Source organism: Spermophilus citellus (assembly GCF_964194105.1).
Source record: "Spermophilus citellus genome assembly, chromosome: 10".
In the NCBI taxonomy this organism is placed as follows: Eukaryota; Metazoa; Chordata; class Mammalia; order Rodentia; family Sciuridae; genus Spermophilus; species Spermophilus citellus.
In genome coordinates, this window is record NC_138197.1 from 24,002,181 (window position 1) to 24,019,591 (window position 17,411).

At 45.8% G+C, this 17,411-nt stretch overlaps 1 protein-coding gene across 28 annotated transcripts in view; it reads left to right on the forward strand.

The window, feature by feature from the left end:
- The window catches only part of MICAL3 (microtubule associated monooxygenase, calponin and LIM domain containing 3), a 200,046-nt gene that overhangs the window by 165,165 nt on the left and 17,470 nt on the right, over positions 1-17,411 (forward strand). For 22 of the 28 annotated variants that reach the window (XM_081310955.1, XM_081310944.1, XM_081310972.1 and 19 more), the window contains 8 exons: positions 1,128-1,241; positions 2,076-2,222; positions 2,713-2,795; positions 3,965-5,801; positions 6,351-6,445; positions 12,435-12,485; positions 14,057-14,167; positions 15,559-15,652. In XM_081310955.1, the coding sequence (XP_081167081.1) occupies positions 1,128-1,241; positions 2,076-2,222; positions 2,713-2,795; positions 3,965-5,801; positions 6,351-6,445; positions 12,435-12,485; positions 14,057-14,167; positions 15,559-15,652 (2,532 nt within the window). Of the gene's footprint in view, positions 1-1,127; positions 1,242-2,075; positions 2,223-2,712; positions 2,796-3,964; positions 5,802-6,350; positions 6,446-6,788; positions 8,407-12,434; positions 12,486-14,056; positions 14,168-15,558; positions 15,653-17,411 lie in introns of those variants that run through there. The other 6 variants (XM_081310970.1, XM_081310946.1, XM_081310950.1 and 3 more) reach the window with 2 other exon arrangements.

The following is a 17,411-nucleotide window of genomic DNA, read 5'->3' on the forward strand; positions in this document are numbered from 1 at the left end:
CAGCTTTTTAAAGAAATTTACCTGAGTTTAGCACTCCCATACCTTAGGCATGTAATTAATTTTGTGTATTCTTTTCCCTATTAAAAAAAAAAAGTGGGGAGGATTTACCCTATTTATTTATTTTTTATTTAAGGAATTTACTCCAGCTGTGCCACAACCAGTTCTTCTACTCCTTCCCCTACCTTGGGCCTGGAGGGGCTGAGGGGGGCCGGGCAGGTTGGACTCAGGCTTATATGCAAATCGAAGCATAACTTTGTTTCTTGAAATTAACCCCTTGGGGAATGACTGAAGGGTGGTTGTGCTTGGAACCCTAGAAGGAGCCCTGAGGACCCCTGGCAGATGGGTGCTCTCAGTCTCAGGGGACTGTCTCAGAGACAGTACTTGTTGCTTTCCTCACTGCTCTCTCTTACAGTCCACTGTTCTTGCAGGTACAGATTCTTAGTATGCAGAGTTGGGATGCGTGGTGTGTGTGTTTAGGGGCTGGTCTCCTTAGGAGAAATGAAGTGATTGAGTGCCTTGCTTCATTTTGTAGCACCAAAGGGCTACTCTTGACTCCAAAAAAGGAACTTTACATATCTCCTCAGTTCTTCTCCCTTGTTCTTTAACGAAGTATTTCTCTCTAAGTTATCACAAGAAAAGCTGCAGCTTCTACCAGTGGGAAGGGTGGGATCCTCTCCCTCAAAGGTAGAGGGAAGAAACAATCCCTCAAATTGTATCATTGTGAGAATTAAATGACCCCTGACTTCAGAGGTAGTTAGGAAAGTATGTGAACTTAAGCACTGATAGCTGGAAGCTAGTGTTACTGCTAGAGCTTGATTTAGGTGCCTGTTGGGCCTAGGCAGTGACATTTTACCTCTGACCATCTTGGACTTGAGACTGTTAAAGCAAACAGTCTATGGGAAAGAGGGAACCTGGCCAGGCCTTCAGCTGCTCTTCTCCTTCCACTTGACCCTACTCACATTGAAAAATGGCCTGGGCCCTCTTCAGTACCCACACTGCTTTTAGAGCACTCCCCACGTCCATCCAAGTGGATTTCTCTCTTCTCCAGTAACCTATCTTTCTCCTGCATAGACATTCTTTTTCTGTCTTTTCTTTTCTTCCTTTCCTGGAATACCTCTGCCTTACAGCCCCATTGGATGAGAATGACCTGGAGGAAGATGTGGACTCGGAGCCAGCAGAGATAGAAGGGGAGGCAGCAGAGGATGGGGACCCTGGGGACACTGGTGCTGAGCTGGATGATGGTATGGGGCCCCAGCCTCCCTCTCCACTATGGACACAACCTGTTTCCCATAGAGGGAATGGCCTGAGTGGTTAGAACTTAAGAATGTTCAAGAAAAATCTACTTTAAAGCAAAAGCTCAAGGGAGTCAACTGTTTGGCTCCCTGGGTGATTCTCTGTTCCATCAGTGACTTACACTTGTTTTGTGTCACCCACCCAGAAGCCAATCTCCTGTGTAGCCTGCGTGAATTGAGTTATGGTTGAGAGCTGAGCAAATTTCAGACTATTCAGGGCCTTTAATCCATTAGATGCCCTTTGGCATTGAGAGACAGGGACATTTTAAATAATTTTAAGAATTGTTGTCTCATTGGGCAAAAAGGAACAGGGACTAGGCTGGACAGAACTGAGAATAAAAGTTGAGGTTAAGATCGTGAGGGATTATAGATGTCGTCTATGGTCTGGGCTGGGGGCTGCTGAAATAACAAGAAGATAAGTCCAGGAAGCAAGGCCCGCTTTTCCACAGGTGTAACCCAAGCTTTTCTTCCTGTCATGCCTTCACATGTCATGGTGCTATTTTTAAAAGTAAGTGGAGCACCACAGGCTTCAATGAGACCCCACACTACAGAGGGCAATGTACCTTGCTTCAGGAGAGTGCTTTGGCTGAGTCTCTTGGAAGCATTCTCAGAAGGCAGGGTCTGTTGCTGAATAATAGACAGGGCTCACCATCACAATCCAGGCCTTGCACCACTGTGCACATGTGTCCATCCAACCATTGGGCCATGAGAGTAAGAGAGAGAAAAGGAGTGTGGCCTGGCTCACGATTTGTGCCAATTTGTGTCCCTTCCTCCCTCCACTAGATCAGCATTGGTCTGATGACATCCCATCAGATGCTGAAATGGAGCTTCGCTTGCGACGCCACCCTGAAGTAGAAGCAGAGTTAGAGCTGAGGGTAATAGAAAATGAGGAGGAAAAGCCATCTGCCTTACCAGTGCAACAAGAAAGAGGTAGGTCTACTGCTACCAGCAGGAGACAGCAGCTTCCAGAATGCCTACAGAAGCCACAGGGCAGGCTGGGTGGCACAGAGTCAGGGCCTTTAGTTGGCCCAGGGCTCCACTCCTCCTCCTGCTCTTCCTGTCTGCCCTGCAAATGACTTCAACCAGCAGTTCCTTTCCTTGTGTTGTTTGGGATCATGAAAAGGTAGAAGGTCCATCTCAAAGCTTGGGACCCATATTGTACACACAAAAGGTTACTAGTTCTTGGGGAAGTGAATTCCAGGAGTCCTCTCACTCCTAAGATGTGTTTTTTCTAGACCAGCCTGAGTACAGATCCAGGGGCACAGCATGCCTTGGTTCAGCTAAACCTCTGCTCTCCCTGCCTCAGCAGTCAACTGGATGTAGTATGATGCCCTCCACAGAACTTCCTGGGGGCCCTCTTAGTGTGAGTGGGGCTGGTGGGATGGTTTCCTCTTTTAAGTCCTGTGTCCCTTCTTTTCAGGTCCTTCTCAAGTCTCCAGCCCCGTCCAGTCCCCTCAGGAACAAGCCATTCTTTCTACCCCAGCACCTAGCCACATAGCAGAAGTAAGTATTGGGGGCTCACTGTGAGGGACAAGGGACTGATGGAACTCCTGTCTTTGGGCCCATGGTGTGAGCCCCTCAAGAAGTGGAGGTGAAGTAAACTACTACCCCCCATTCTGAGGAAAATTACATATTTTTCACTCCTCGTGTTAAGTGGGGCTGTTGATTATATAATAGGAGTGGGCTTGGGATTCTAACTCAGTCTTCTTGATGTATGGACAAATTTGTTTTTAAATTAAAGTCATATTTATAGGATCATGGGTTTATTATAATAGATATATTTTTTCTTTATGTTAAAATAAATGTATAACTATTTAAATACTGTCTGGAGGACAGATCAGGGTGGTAAGCCAAGACACTAGACCTAGGTTTTTGGATTATGGCAGCATGGCATCATTCAGTGATTTTCTTTTTTTTTTTTTTTTTTTTTTTCTTTTTTTTTTTTTCTTCACTGTACTGAGGGTGGAACCCAAGGCCTGACACATGCTAGACAAGCACTTCTCTACTGAACAACATCCCCAGACTTTTGTATTATTATTATTTTATTTGGAAATAGAGTCTCACTAATTTACCAAGGCTATCCTTGAACTTTGAATTTTCCTGCCTCAGCACTACTCTGCCTCCCACCCAATTAGAAGTATGTTCCACTAGCGATTTAGTGATTTTTTTCTGTGAAACAAGAGCTTTATTTTACTGAGATGCTGAGATAGGGCTATAATAGACTCTGTGTGCATCTTTAAGCTTCCTGGGAAAGGCAATGTGATTATAAAACATCTGCACGTAGTGACTATTTTAAATCTTACAGTGCTGGCCCCTGTGATGGCATGTCAGGGATCTTGGAGCTTTAGGAACTGCTAGTTGGGGTGAGAGCCAAATTCATTAGTGTTTTTCTGCCATTGTTCATTTCAGTGGACAGAGAAAGTAGGGTGTGTTTGAGATGAACCAAATCCTGAAAGCTCAGACTATTCAAACTAAGAGGGGTTCTAAAAATTTGACAAATAGAGCAGAAAATGAGGAAGTTTTTCCTGGAGCCATTTGAATCATAGATAAAATGATAGAGAGAGAAATTTATTTCAACCTACACAGGCCCTTTGAGAGGAAAATTCCATAAAGAATGTTGTTGACCATGAAAACGTTCACTTCTAAGCAGCTTCTGTCTTGCCTTTCTATAGGGACCCCAAACCCCACTTGCCTCTGTTGCCACCAAGATGAAATCCCCTGAGGAGCGCTTTTTCCCTGACCCTCTGCTCCCCAAAGAGAAGCCCAAAGCTGAAGCTCCCCCGGATCAGAAGACTGCACCCCCTCCCATCCGATCGCAGCCTGTATCTCTGCCAGAACCAAGGACACCTACCTCACCTGTGAGCTCACAGTTTGTGGCTCAGGTGGCCCCTTCTGCATCCCCTTCCACCCAGCTCCCTATTTGCTCCCAGCCTCAGCCTTCCTCAGAGGCCACCATCCCATCCCCCACTGAGTCCCCCATACGCTTCCAACCTGTTCCAGCCAAAGCTTCTACCCCTCTGGTCCCCTTACCTGTGAAGAGCCAAGCTGATCCCAAGAACAGAATGGACAGCCCTCTTGCTGTGGATGAAGCCCTGAAACGGAGTGACCTGGTGGAGGAGTTTTGGATGAAAAGTGCTGAAATCCGACGCAGTCTGGGACTCACACCTGTAGAGCGAAAGAAGGGGCCTGAGCCCAGCTTCCCCTCACCTGCCTTCAAGCCAGTATCCCTAAAATCCTTTTCAGTTGAGAAGTCCCCTCAGGATGAAGGACTTCATCTTCTGAAACCTCCATCTGTTCCTAAAAGGCTGGGCTTGCCAAAGTCAGATGGTGAGCAGCCCTCCCTGCTGACTCCCAAATCTCCATCTGACAGAGAGCTGAGAAGCTCCCATGAAGAGCGGAGGGATCTGTCCAGCAGCTCTGGCCTGGGCCTTCATGGGAGCTCCTCAAACATGAAGACCTTGGGCAGCCAGAGCTTCAACACCTCAGACTCCACCATGCTCACCCCACCTTCAAGCCCACCGCCACCCCCACCCCCAGATGAGGAGCCCGCCACCCTCCAAAGAAAGCCCTATCAGATATTTGAGCATAAAGAAACTGAGCCAAAATCCTCCATTATCCCACCTCCTCCACCTGCCACATTTATGCGGCCCCCACGAGAGCCTGCCCAACCCCCCAAGGAGGAAGTACGGAAGTCATTTGTAGAGAGTGTGGATGAAATCCCCTTTGCTGATGATGTGGAGGACACCTATGATGACAAAACTGAGGACTCAAGTCTGCAGGAAAAGTTCTTCACACCCCCTTCCTGCTGGACCCGCCCAGAGAAGGCCCTCCACCCACCCCTGGCCAAAGAGAATGGACGGCTGCCTTCTCTGGAGGGTAGTGCCCAGCTGCAGAAGAGGGGACTGCCCTTGGTCTCTCCTGAAGCTAAGGAGCTGGCTGAGGAACGCATGCGAGCCCGGGAGAAGTCTGTGAAGAGCCAGGCATTGAGAGACGCCATGGCCAAGCAGCTGAGTAGGATGCAGGAGATGGAGATGGCAGCTGGGGCCTCCAGGTCCCGCAAGGCTTCCTCAGCACCCTCCCAGAGCAAACAACTTTTGACAGAGTCCTCCAAACCCCCAGGTCTCAAAGGCTCTGAGGAGCCCACTCTGAAGCATGAAGCCACTAGTGAGGAGGTCCTCTCCCCTCCATCAGACTCAGGGGGCCCAGATGGTTCTGTCACCTCTTCTGAGGGCTCCAGTGGGAAGAGCAAGAAGAGGTCATCCCTCTTCTCCCCCCACAGAAACAAGAAAGAGAAGAAGTCCAAAGGGGAGGGCCGACCCACAGAGAAACCCAGCTCACGCCTTCCAGAGGAAGCAGCCACCAAACCCAAGTCCTTGTGGAAGTCAGTCTTTTCTGGGTACAAGAAGGACAAGAAGAAAAAGGGCGATGAGAAGTCCTCCTCCAGCACCCCATCCAGCGGAGCTACTGTGGACTCTGGCAAGCACAGGATGTCTCCTATTGTAAGAGCAGGTACATCAGCAGCAAAGAGACCTTCATAGGACAGAGTGTAAGGGGTACATTCTTGGGTCATTTTGTTGTTCTCAAAAGATCCACTTTCTTTTTTTTTTTGAAAGCAAGTTTTATTTTAAAAAAAGATCCACTTTCACATGCTGATGGCCCAAAGGTTCTTAAGAGAGACAGGAACTGAACCATGAGTGCCCTGAGCATTTTCCTGTCTCATAAAATAACTCTAAAATCAGCTTGTAATTAGATAGGGTAGTCTTTGGAAGTTGGTACCCTTCCTAAAGTCACATTACCCCAAAAATGGCCCTGCTTTTGAGTGAGGCAGAGGGCACTTTTGCCTGGTGGTCCCAGACAGGTGTCCAGAGTTGTCATCTCTTCCAAGTGGCTCTGCCCCTGAAGGAGTAAGCATCAGAGCCCAAGCTCATTGCACCCCAATGTAAGAGGAAAATCACTTAAACTTGAAACCAAACCTCCAGCTGATCTGCCCCAGCTGCTCGAATGAGCATGGAAGTCAGTGTTGTCACTGTCCTCACTCTGCCACTTTTTACCTCACAGAGCTGCAGCTCCGGCGCCAGCTGAGTTTCTCGGAGGACTCAGACCTCTCCAGTGATGACATCCTTGAGAGGTCGTCCCAGAAGTCCAGGAGAGAGGTGGGTGGGTCCATTCACTGGAGGGACTTTGGCGGGCTGGCAAGTCTTGGCCTCTGGTAAGGTAGAAAACAGGGAAAGCCAATCTAAAACCAGGGTGGAGAGTGAGTGCATTTCTATGATTCCAGCAGGCAGACAGTGGAATGCTGATCCCAGACCAGGGTCAGAAGAAGAGCCACAAAAGTCTTCCTTCGGGCCTTTTAAAGGGGAGAGAGGTATTTGCTTTCCTGGCAAGAGTTCCCTCATTCAGTTCCTGTGAAGGAAGCTGGAGATATTCCACATGGAAACCTTTATTTATGTTGCCTTTAGGAAACAGCCTGGCACTGTCTACTCTTTCTCTCCTCAGCAATCCATGCAGGCAGTATCTGTCAGGATCCAGGCAAGGGGACAAGGGTTGCTCACACTCCAGGGTCATAGAGGCTGGGATAGAGCACCAGGCAGTGGAACAGGAGGTGGGACCAGGTTGCTTACTCAGGAGTGGGCCTCATCATCCTGCCTGCTTGGTAGATTTGTTAATTAGAGGAGGGTTTTGTTTGTTTGTTTGTTTGTCTGTTTTCCTGTTTAAGAACTGATCTAAGAAACTGACTTGGGTATGTGTCAGGTCTGACATGGGCTCTCTTGCTGCTCTAGAACTTACGAAGTATGGCCACTCAGGTCTCCTAAGAAGCAAAGTTCTCTATATATAAAGTCCCTTCATCACTGGCTTCCTTTGGTGTTCATTTAGTTTTTTGTTGTTGTTGTTGTTGTTTGTTTTGTTTTGTTTTCCAAGAGTCTTATAGCTTTGTCTCAATACAGTGAAGTTGGAGGAGGGAGAACTAGAGAAAGTTCTAGTGGGGCATCTATGTGACAGCAACAGTGTTTATATGGGAACTAAGATCCATAAAGGCCTCAGCAGCAAGACAGGGGCAGTGATGCTCTGTGTGAGCCCAGTTACATCTTGCCCTCTGTCTAAGACAGAGCTAGACATTACCTTTCCAGGAGTAAAGCCCTGCTGCCCCTTACCTCCCTTTTTGAATAAAAATATACCCCAGAATATTATGTGCTTTTTTATGTATATATTTTTAGTTGTCGATGGACACAGTATTTTTTTAAGAGAGAGAGAATTTTAATATTTATTTTTTAGTTATCGGCGGACACAACATCTTTGTTTGTATGTGGTGCTGAGAATCGAACCTGGGCCGCACGCATGCCAGGCGAGCGAGCTACCGCTTGAGCCACATCCCCAGCCCCTGGACACAGTATTTTATTTATTTATTTATTTTTATGTGGTGCTGAGGATCAAACCCAGTGCCTCATGCATGCAAGGCAAGCACTCTACCACTGACCTACAATCCCAGCCCTCATGTGCTTTTCTGACAAGGCCTTTTGGAACTTTGGCTTGAGTCCCTCTTCATCAAAAACTTTAAACTGGTAGCCAGTACACCCCAGGGAAGACCATGGTGGTTCTGTGCCTCTCTGTGTACCAGTTCACAAAGATACCTTCTGAAGCCTTCTTCCAAGTTCCTCCTCCCAGCCTGATTCAGTTCTTAATTACTTGGAAAACTGAGCCAGACACAGTGGCACAACCTATAATCTCAACAACTTGGGAGTCTGAGGCAGGAGGATTGCAAGTTTCAGGCCAGCCTCAGCAACTTGGTAAGACCCTGTCTCAAAATAAAAAATAAAGAAGGGTAGGGATGTAGCTCAGTGGTAAAATACCTTAGGCTAAACCCCAAGTACCAAGAAATAATAAATAATATTAATAACAACTTGTCAAGCCCAAAGCTGTTGCCCATGCCTATAATTCCAGGAGCTTGGGAAGCTAAGACAGGAGGATTATGAGTTCAAAGCCAGCCTCAGCAAAAGAGAAGTGCTAAACAACTTAATGAGACCCTGTCTCTGTAGGGCTGGGGATGTGACTCAGTGGCTGAGTTCAATCTCCAGTACCAAAATAATAATAATAATAATAATAACTTAGAAAACTGGAGAAAGGGGCTGGGGATGTGGCTCAAGCGGTAGCGCGCTCGCCTGGCATGCGTGCTGCCTGGGTTCGATCCTCAGCACCACATACAAAGAAAGATGTTGTGTCCGCCAAAGAATAAAAATAAATAAATAAATATTTAAAAAAAAAGAAAACTGGAGAAAGATAGTCAGCTTACTTCCCATCTCATTCTTGATGTGTTTGTCTCTAAGGCTGCATCAGCTCTTTCTGTATTATCCTAGAAGAACCTAAAATGACTGTTGTCTCCTCCTGCTTCACCTATCTACAGAGTTAGGTCTCATATGTCACTACCAGGCCAGCAGTGAGTTAAGGCCTAGCAGTCTTGTATGTTTTCCCTTGGGGGTTCAATTTATGTGCATCCTGTTGAGTACCCTCTGCTGAATCTCCCAGGCAGGACTGTTGGTTCTGAACTGAGGGTTGCTTCTGGATTTGCATGTAGGTCTCTAAATACATTGGGGATGTCTTGGAATTCTTTTTTTTTTCCAGTTGTAGATGGACACAATACCTTTATTTTATGTATTTATTTTTATGTGGTGCTGAGGAGCACACTCAGTGCCTCACACATGCTAGGCAAGCACCCTACCACTCTACCACTGAGCCAAAACCCAGTTCTGTCTTGGGATTTTTAAGGAGGTCTGTGAAGAAAGGAGAATGTTTCTCTTAACCTCCATGGTGACCGTGCAGATGTTCAGATAGTTCATGTCATGTTGGTCAAAAACATACAGCTGTGGGGCTGGGGTTATGGCTCAGCGGTAGAGCAATTACCTCATACATGCAAGGTCTTGGGTTTGATCCTTAGCACAACATAAAAAGTAAATAAATAAAATAAAGTTTTTTAAAAAACCATACAGCTGTGATTGCTATTATGGTCAAGTTTCTCCACTGCTTTTCCACAAATTAATGAAGCATGTTGACAGTATGCTGATCAGCAGTCTTCCCACATTAGGCTATGCCAAGGCCATTATCTCGGTTCCACCTCCCATTGACAACAGACTTTCCTAGGGCCTCACAGGCACCAGAAACAAAGAAATTCATTTCCCTATTCTTGTGAGCGAGTCAAGGACCCCATTATAGATTCCTAGAACCACAGGACTATGGAGACCTCACATTACCAGGCATACTCTATAGGGATAGGGCCATTCACTAGAGATCACATAGGGAATGTGGAAGACAAGGGAGGGCCTACGAGGCTGCTAACCCAGCTCCTGCCATGACGTGGAGGTGGACCAAGTGAAAGCAGAACACCATGTTTTCAAGACATAGAGGCTAAGGCAGAACAGAAACAGCTATAAAGGATGCTTTTAAAACAGTTAAAGAGGGCTGGAGTTGTGGCTCAAGTGGTAGAGTGCTTGCCTAGCACATGTGAGGCACTGGGTTCAATCCTCAGCACTACATAAAAAATGAAATAAAGATATTGTATCCATCTAAAGCTAAAAAATAAATATTTTTTTAAAAAGTTAAAGAAATATGATCATGAATGGTGTAGTATGTATAAGTGTACCATCCAATCAACATAAAGTTTCTTGCAAGTGACAGAGGTACTGTAATCATGTAGGAAAATGTTTCTGTTCTTAGGAGGAAGTACATGCTAATATTTTTCAAGGTGAAAGTTTATGGTATCTACAAATAATTCAGAAAAAGAAAAGATTATAGCTGTATATTGTGGCATACACCTGTAATCCCAGCAGCTCAGAAGGCTGAGGCAGGAGGATCACAAGTTCAAAGCCAACCTTAGCAAAAGCAAGGTGCTAAGCAACTCAGTGAGACCCTGTCTCTAAATAAAATACAAAATAGGACTGAGGATGTGGCTCAGTGGTCAAGTGCCCCTGAGTTCAATCCCTGGTACCAAAAAAACCAGAAAAGAGCTGAGGATGCAGCTCAATGGCTCAATGGTAAAGCACCCCTAATTCAACCCCAGGTACCAACAACAACAAAAAAGGTGTGTATGCATATAATATAAAGATTACATACATGCACACATGCCTATGAAACATGCTGTAAAATGTTAACATTGGGGATATGTAAGTGATAGGTATTCAGCTGTTCATTTTCTTTCTCTTTCAACATCTCTGTAGAATTGAAGTTTTTCAGAATAAGAAGTATAAGGAGGGGCTGGGGATGTGGCTCAAGCGGTAGTGCGCTCACCTGATCCTCTTACTTTGATCCTCAGCACCAAGTAAAAATAAAATAAAGATGTGTGTCCACCGAAAACTATAAGTAAATAAATAAATAAATAAATAAGAAGTATAAGGAGCAAGGGAGCTAAAAGTAAAAATGGGATTTGGCTTGAATGAAAAGGCCAGGCTCCCAGCCACAGAGCCACTGTGTAGCAGAGATGGAAGAGATAGCTCCCCTTGTATCTCAGACACAACCCTGAGTCAGGCACTGGTGAAGCAAGTGACAGGGTCTTTTGATAATAATAAAGGAAAAAAACTAAAAATAACTTGTATTTTGGGGCTGGTTTGTAGCTCAGTGGTAGGGAGCTTGCCTAATATGTGTGAGGCACTGGGTTCTATCCTCAGCACCGCATAAAAAAATAAAGGTATTGTATTCCTCTACAACTAAAAAGAAATCTTTAAATAATAATAATAATAATAATAACTTTTTTGTTTGAAAAATGCAAGTGCAGGATTTTTTAAAACACCTACAGCCCTGCCAACAAGAAATAACTCATGTTGACCTCTTTTCTTTACTTCCATCTGACTTTAAATACAACTAACTTGGCTGTTTCTTGGCCACCCTGGCCCATCCGAGGGTGGGGGCCTGCTCTCTGACAGCCTCTCTTTCTGTTTCAGAGCCACAATGTCAGCTCTTGTGGCTGGCCTCATCTCTTGGGCACATGAAAATTGTGTCATGATTTCATTCTGAATTGGTACCAGTCCCAAAAATGGGTAAATTATGGAGAAGGAGGGTGCTGCCCTGTCCCCGTAATATTTACAGCAGCCAGGTACAGATGTCCGTGCTGTTCCTTAAGGTGTAGTTACCTAACCTATAATCCTACTATGAGTTTTTCCCATGCTATTCAGGGACGTCATTTGTCCTTTCCCTTTTTAAAACTAGCCTGTTTCTAATAATGAAAAATCTTCCTTTCAGTCTGCTTTGTGAAAGAAGTGAGTTTGAGGCAAGGTGCCTCTTCTGAGAGGCAGATTCATTCTTTTCCAGGATAATGTGCATGTGAAATGTGAGTCCCCACTATGTCATGGTCATGACAATCAGAAGCAGCACAGGCAGCACGGTACTGCAGGCCTTCTTGTTGCTCTCAGAATCTCCTTATCCTATAGGCTACCAGACTCAAGCCACCTCCCTCCCTGGCTCCCTGATGGCCTTTTAACTACTTAATACAACTGATAAGAAGACCAGAGGAGCAAATGTAACTGATCCCATACTTGAGCAGCTCCACTCAATGTTTAATGGAGTAAAAAGAAGTCAGTTAACATTGCTATCTGAAATACTTTGGGCAAATAGCAGTGAATATGCTATTTCAGTTCCCTTCACCAGGTATAATCAAGAAGTAGCCTGTATCCCTGTGTCCCGTGGTTTAGAAACATGCCAGGAGAGAGCTTTTGGGGAGAGGGTATGAGGTTTAGTACCTCGTTTCCCTCTTATCTGTGTCTGACATCAGGAATCTCCTCCATCCACCCCCATACATGAGCAGCAGGAAGGGTTCTAAATTTCCAAAAGTAAAGGAATGGGTTACTAAAGGAGAAAGGGATACTGAGAAAAGAGAAGATTTGGGGGAATGATAAAGAAGCTGTTTCTACTCAGGAGAAAAGTAAACCCCAGTCTTACTCAAAACCAGTGTTCACTAAGATGCAGCTGTACATGCAGTTTGTTCATGCAGGTTTCTCCTTGCACAGTCCTGTGTGACATTGTGGAAAATAATCATGTTTAAGTCCTGTATGTTTGTTTTAAATTTCTAATTTTACTCCATTTCTGTGTTTCATTTTAATTTTTTAAATCATCATTGTCATTACTGTTCTGTTTTGTTTTCCGTTGCCATCCCCTTAAAAGTCGATTTATGTACCACACGCCTTGGCATTCAGGAGATCCTATTCATCAAAGGTAGTATTTCATTCCTGATGGCTGGTTGTCATTGCATGCCTGTCTGTGATTAACCACCCAGAGCAACCTGAGCCCAGGACCTGTGGCCACATCCTCACTAACTGTGTTCATACATGCATGTAGCTGTAGCCACCAGACCTCCTTTAGCTATGTCATGAGGAAGAAGGAGGATGAGACACACCCGCTCTTCACTGGCTGGAGTGCATGTGGTAATGCTCCAGGTGCCTGGGAGGGAGGCAGAGCTGCCCCTGTGGGTCTGGGCACCACAATAAGAGGGGTTGTTCGTCTCAGCTCTGTGGACTGAGACCTCAGCTTCCCAGGGCACTAGAATGCCACAGCTGTCCTTAAGGACTGCCTGTTGCCTCTTCACTTGACACTCCGCTGTCTTTAAAACTCTTAGACAAAAGACAAAGAGCCTGGACTTTGAGTTGAATTTGGAAGCCTTCCTTAAAATCTGTAAAATCTCCTAATTTGGTTTCTTTTTTGTTTTGGTTTGGTTTTTGGTTTTTTTGTTTGTTTTGTTTTGTTTTTTTAAGAAACAATACAGATGGCCTTGTGAATAAAGGCAAATCTACAACATGTACTTCTCAGGGGTTGCCCAGTGTCTATGCAAAGCATGGGATTCTCCCCATAGCCTTCAACCTGCATTAAATTTGCCCAGTCACCTCCTCCATTCTTGATGGCACTAGCCACAACCTCCTGGCCAGGCCACTTCCTCCCTTCCCTTTTGTGGCAACTGTTGCCTATGCAATCCCCAGAGGCCATCAAGTATCCCCTCCACAGTTCCTTCTTCAGCCTATATTGGTTTGGGGTTTCCCCAAATTTAAAAATAGAAGCATTCCTGTTTTTTCTAGTTCAGATGTTCCTTTTTTTTTTTTTTTTTTTAGAGAGAGAGAGAGAGAGAATTTTTTTTTAAATATTTATTTCTTTTTAGTTATTGGCGGACACAACATCTTTGTTTGTACGTGGTGCTGAGGATCAAACCCGGGCCGCACGCATGCCAAGCGAGCGCACTACCGCTTGAGCCACATCCCCAGCCCCTAGTTCAGATGTTCTTAAAGGAACCTCATGAATACCACTCATCTGAAGAAAGTGGCTTTTGATTCCAAGCAAGAAAATAAAAGGATTCTGATTTATCCTTTTTTTTTTCCTTACCCATATATTCAGAAGCATGAGGCTTGGGAAACATTTTACTTACATTTTTTACCCCCACAAGGTCTTTAAAAAGCACAGAATTCCTTAAATAGGAAACAAACAAAGTGATCTCAATGATAAAGGAGGCTCCTAATACTCTAACTTCCCAATACTCATTCCCCACATAGCCTCCTTTCCTGGTCACAGAAGGGAAATGTCTCACCTTGGGGGTATCTAGATGTGTCCTGTGGCATTTGGAGCTCCAACAGGGAAAGGTGCCAGGGAAGTCTCTGGTCAAGCTGCAGTGGGGGAGCTTCACACTGGTGTATGCCAGCCTCCAGCTCCCACTTAGGAGTCAGTCTACTCCATGCCCCTGCCAGGCTGCTGCACAAACTGATCTCAGACCTGAATGAGAAGATCTTTTTCATTCCCACTAGCCAAGAACCTACACAGAAGAAGAGCTGAATGCCAAGCTGACCCGGCGTGTGCAGAAGGCAGCTCGGAGACAGGCCAAGCAAGAGGAGCTCAAGCGGCTCCACCGAGCCCAGGTACAACCACAGACAGTGAGACAGACAAAACACACAGGTGGAAAGCCATGTGACCCCATTTTGTGTACACCCAGTTGACCCCTACCCACAAGGAAGGAGGGTGAAGAAGGCAGAGTTGAAGCAGATGAGTTGTCCCTGTCATCTGAGATGACAGCCCCAAAGTACAGCTCAGTGCAGATGTAGTGGCCCCATCCTTGCAAAGTCATCAGTAAAAAGGGAAGAACCACATTTGAGTTTCCTAAATTCTGTGGTCTAGAATAGTCATTTTAGAGTCAATTAGTTCTCTTACTTGTAAGCAATAGTGTCAGAAGTCAGTTTGTGGGTGGGTACAGTGTCATACACGTGTAATTCCAGCAACTCAGGAGGTTGAAGCAAGAGGATCGCAAGTTCGAGGCCAGCCTGGGCAACTTAGAGAGACCCTGTCTCAAAATAAAAAATTAAAAGGGCTAGGGATATAGCTCAGTGGTAAAGCACCCCTGAATCCAATACCTAGTACAAAGGGGGAAAAAATCAGTTTGTGACCTACCATGGACTTTGGACTTTGTGGGAGAGGTTAGAGTTATCCTGTAGGTATCAGCCTCTGTCTTAAGGCCTCATATCCTAGACCATTCTATACTTTTTTTTTAAACTTGTAGAGACAAGATTTTTAATCCAGTTTAGCAGTCTTGTTATCAGAAAGATCTGAGGTAGCCAGGCAAGTAGCATCACCTGTAGTCCCAAGAACTTGGGAGGCTGAGGCAGGAGGATCGTGAGTTCAAGGCCAACCTCACCAACTTAAAAAAATTAAAAGGACTGGAGTATAACTCAATGGTAAAACATCCCTGGGTTCAATCACCAGTGTCAAAAAAAAAAAAAAGGAAATTCTGAGGTGCCGGATGCGGTGGCCCATATTTGTAATCCTAACAGCTCAGGAGGCTGAGATAGGAGGATTATGTGTTCAAATCCAGCCTCAGCAAAAGCAAGGCGCTAAGTAACTCAGTGAGAACCTGTCTCTAAATAAAATACAAAATAGAGCTGCAATGTGGCTCAGTGGTCAAGTGCCCTTGAGTTCAGTCCCCAGTATCCTGCCCAAAAAAAGAAAGAAATTGTGAGGTAATAGTATTAAAGGCTTCCTGCAGGAATTTCTTTTCCTCCTGCCCTTTAACTGCCCTAGAGAGGGCTGACATCTGTTTCAGCTGCTTCCATATTCCATGGACTTAGAACAGTGGGCCCAGAGTCTGCTAAGTAACAAGGCCCTGGGGGATTCAGATCCAAGTGGGATGCAGCCCATGAATTAGAGCTCTTTCCACCGTCTCGACGTAACTTCTCTTTCTCCTTCCTTGAGTTTGCCAAGTTTAGTTTTCCTCCTGAAAACTAAAAAGCTGAGTGCTCATACTGCTGTCTTTTGACAGATCATCCAACGGCAGCTGGAGCAGGTGGAAGAAAAGCAGAGGCAGCTGGAAGAGAGAGGGGTTGCAGTGGAGAAGGCACTCCGAGGTGAAGCAGGTACAGTCTGGGTCCTTGTGAGGAAGTTTATTCTGAAGGAGACCCCAAATTCCCCACTGGGGAAGCCAGTTTTGCATCACGTGAAATTCAGTCCTCCTTCAGTGGGGTTTTCTGGGTCCCTGCATCACATCTGGGGCTTTCCATTAAGCAAAAGAAAAATGCATTGGGGCAGCCCTGAGGCCCAATCCTGCTCTATAGCCCATCTTACAGCTTGCCATTTCCCAACAGAACAAAATCTTAGGCCCCCATCATCTGTTGATGGCAAACTCTGGGTTTGTTCCTCTTCCTTCTCCTCCTCCTTTCGCACTCCATCATTTTCCCTGGGGGGGAAAAATGCCTGTGAATGAGGGAGATTGTATCACAAGGAACCATCACAGAACTGCACTGAGCAGAACCCCAGCCGTTCCCCTACATGCTCCTCCTGTCCTTAGTTCTGGGCCCCTCCTGCCCAAGCTTTAGAGCCCTTATCATCTCCTGTGGGTGGAGCTTACAGGTACTCTTGATACTCTTGTGTTTCCCAGGCTCAGCCCAGGCTTGATGTTCACTAAAGGAGAGACAGCGGGTGGGGACATGATGTGCTGGCACAGGGTAGACATCAGGAGCAGCTGTGAGAGCCTGTGGTTCATGACTACCACTCTAAAAGGAAATGCTGAAGAATGTAATGCAGACCTGTCTACTGCTCCCAGGAGTCTATTCTATGCATTTAGGCACAGAGAAGGCAAGGGAGTACCAAAGTCATCTCTGGACCAAAGCCTAGGAAACTCTGCTAGTTCAAGACCTTGCATCCATTGGGCCAGCCTCAGCCTCAGGCATGGAGTGACCGATCTCTGCTTTCTCAGGCATCCAGAGTCTCATCCAGTCCCTGGATGAGGAACCTCCATCTCTTTACAAAAGAAAACGAAGGCCTCCAGGCTCAGCATGCAGATTGTGAGGCTGAGATAAAGAAAGGCAGTGGCTTCTTACCACCTCCTTATTCTAGAGTGGCAAAGGGGAACAGGGTGGTACATCTCCTGGCAGGTAAACTGTGTGTGGAACTGAAGAAGAACTGGTAAGGGGCAGCCATGTGACCAATGAGCTGACCTTATGGTATGTGCCTGTTATCAAGATGGATTTTTTAGGATTGAAGTTCATGTGTTGGGGAATGGGGATGAAGCATAGAAGCAGGTCCCCCTTGTCAGGCCCTTTAAGGCCCAGAAATTGAAGTTTATCAGTAGGTCAGTGATGACCTTCAGGTGAAAAGGGCTGGTAGAGAAAGATGAGGATGTGGATATTCTTGGTTTTTGTGCCTCACCTAATGCTGGACTTAACCCTTGAAGTCTGGGTCACCAAAGGAAATGCAAAAACTTGAACCACTTAGTATCCAGAAAACTAGAAGACTGGGATGCTACCACCTGGCAAGCACTGGCTCCAATGCCAAGAAGTGGAGATCCAGGTTCACTTAGAAGGGTCCTCAGCCTTCCCAATAAACCATGATGTCCCCCACCAGTCTGCGGGACTCCTTTCCCTGCCCTGCACACTCTTTTGGCTTCCTATTCAAACTGTCCCCAGAGGGAGTTAGCCCTCCAGAGGTGTCCTATGCCAACTAAAGTAGACCCAAAGGGCCCTACCCTCCTCGCTTACCTCTTGCAGAAGATACCAAGAGGGACCCTGAACCCATCATTGCTTTTTATTTCATAGATCACTTCTGCCAAGATGGAAAGTAATAAGTAGATCTCACAACACATAGTGAGAATAACTCCACAGGTGTACGCACATACAT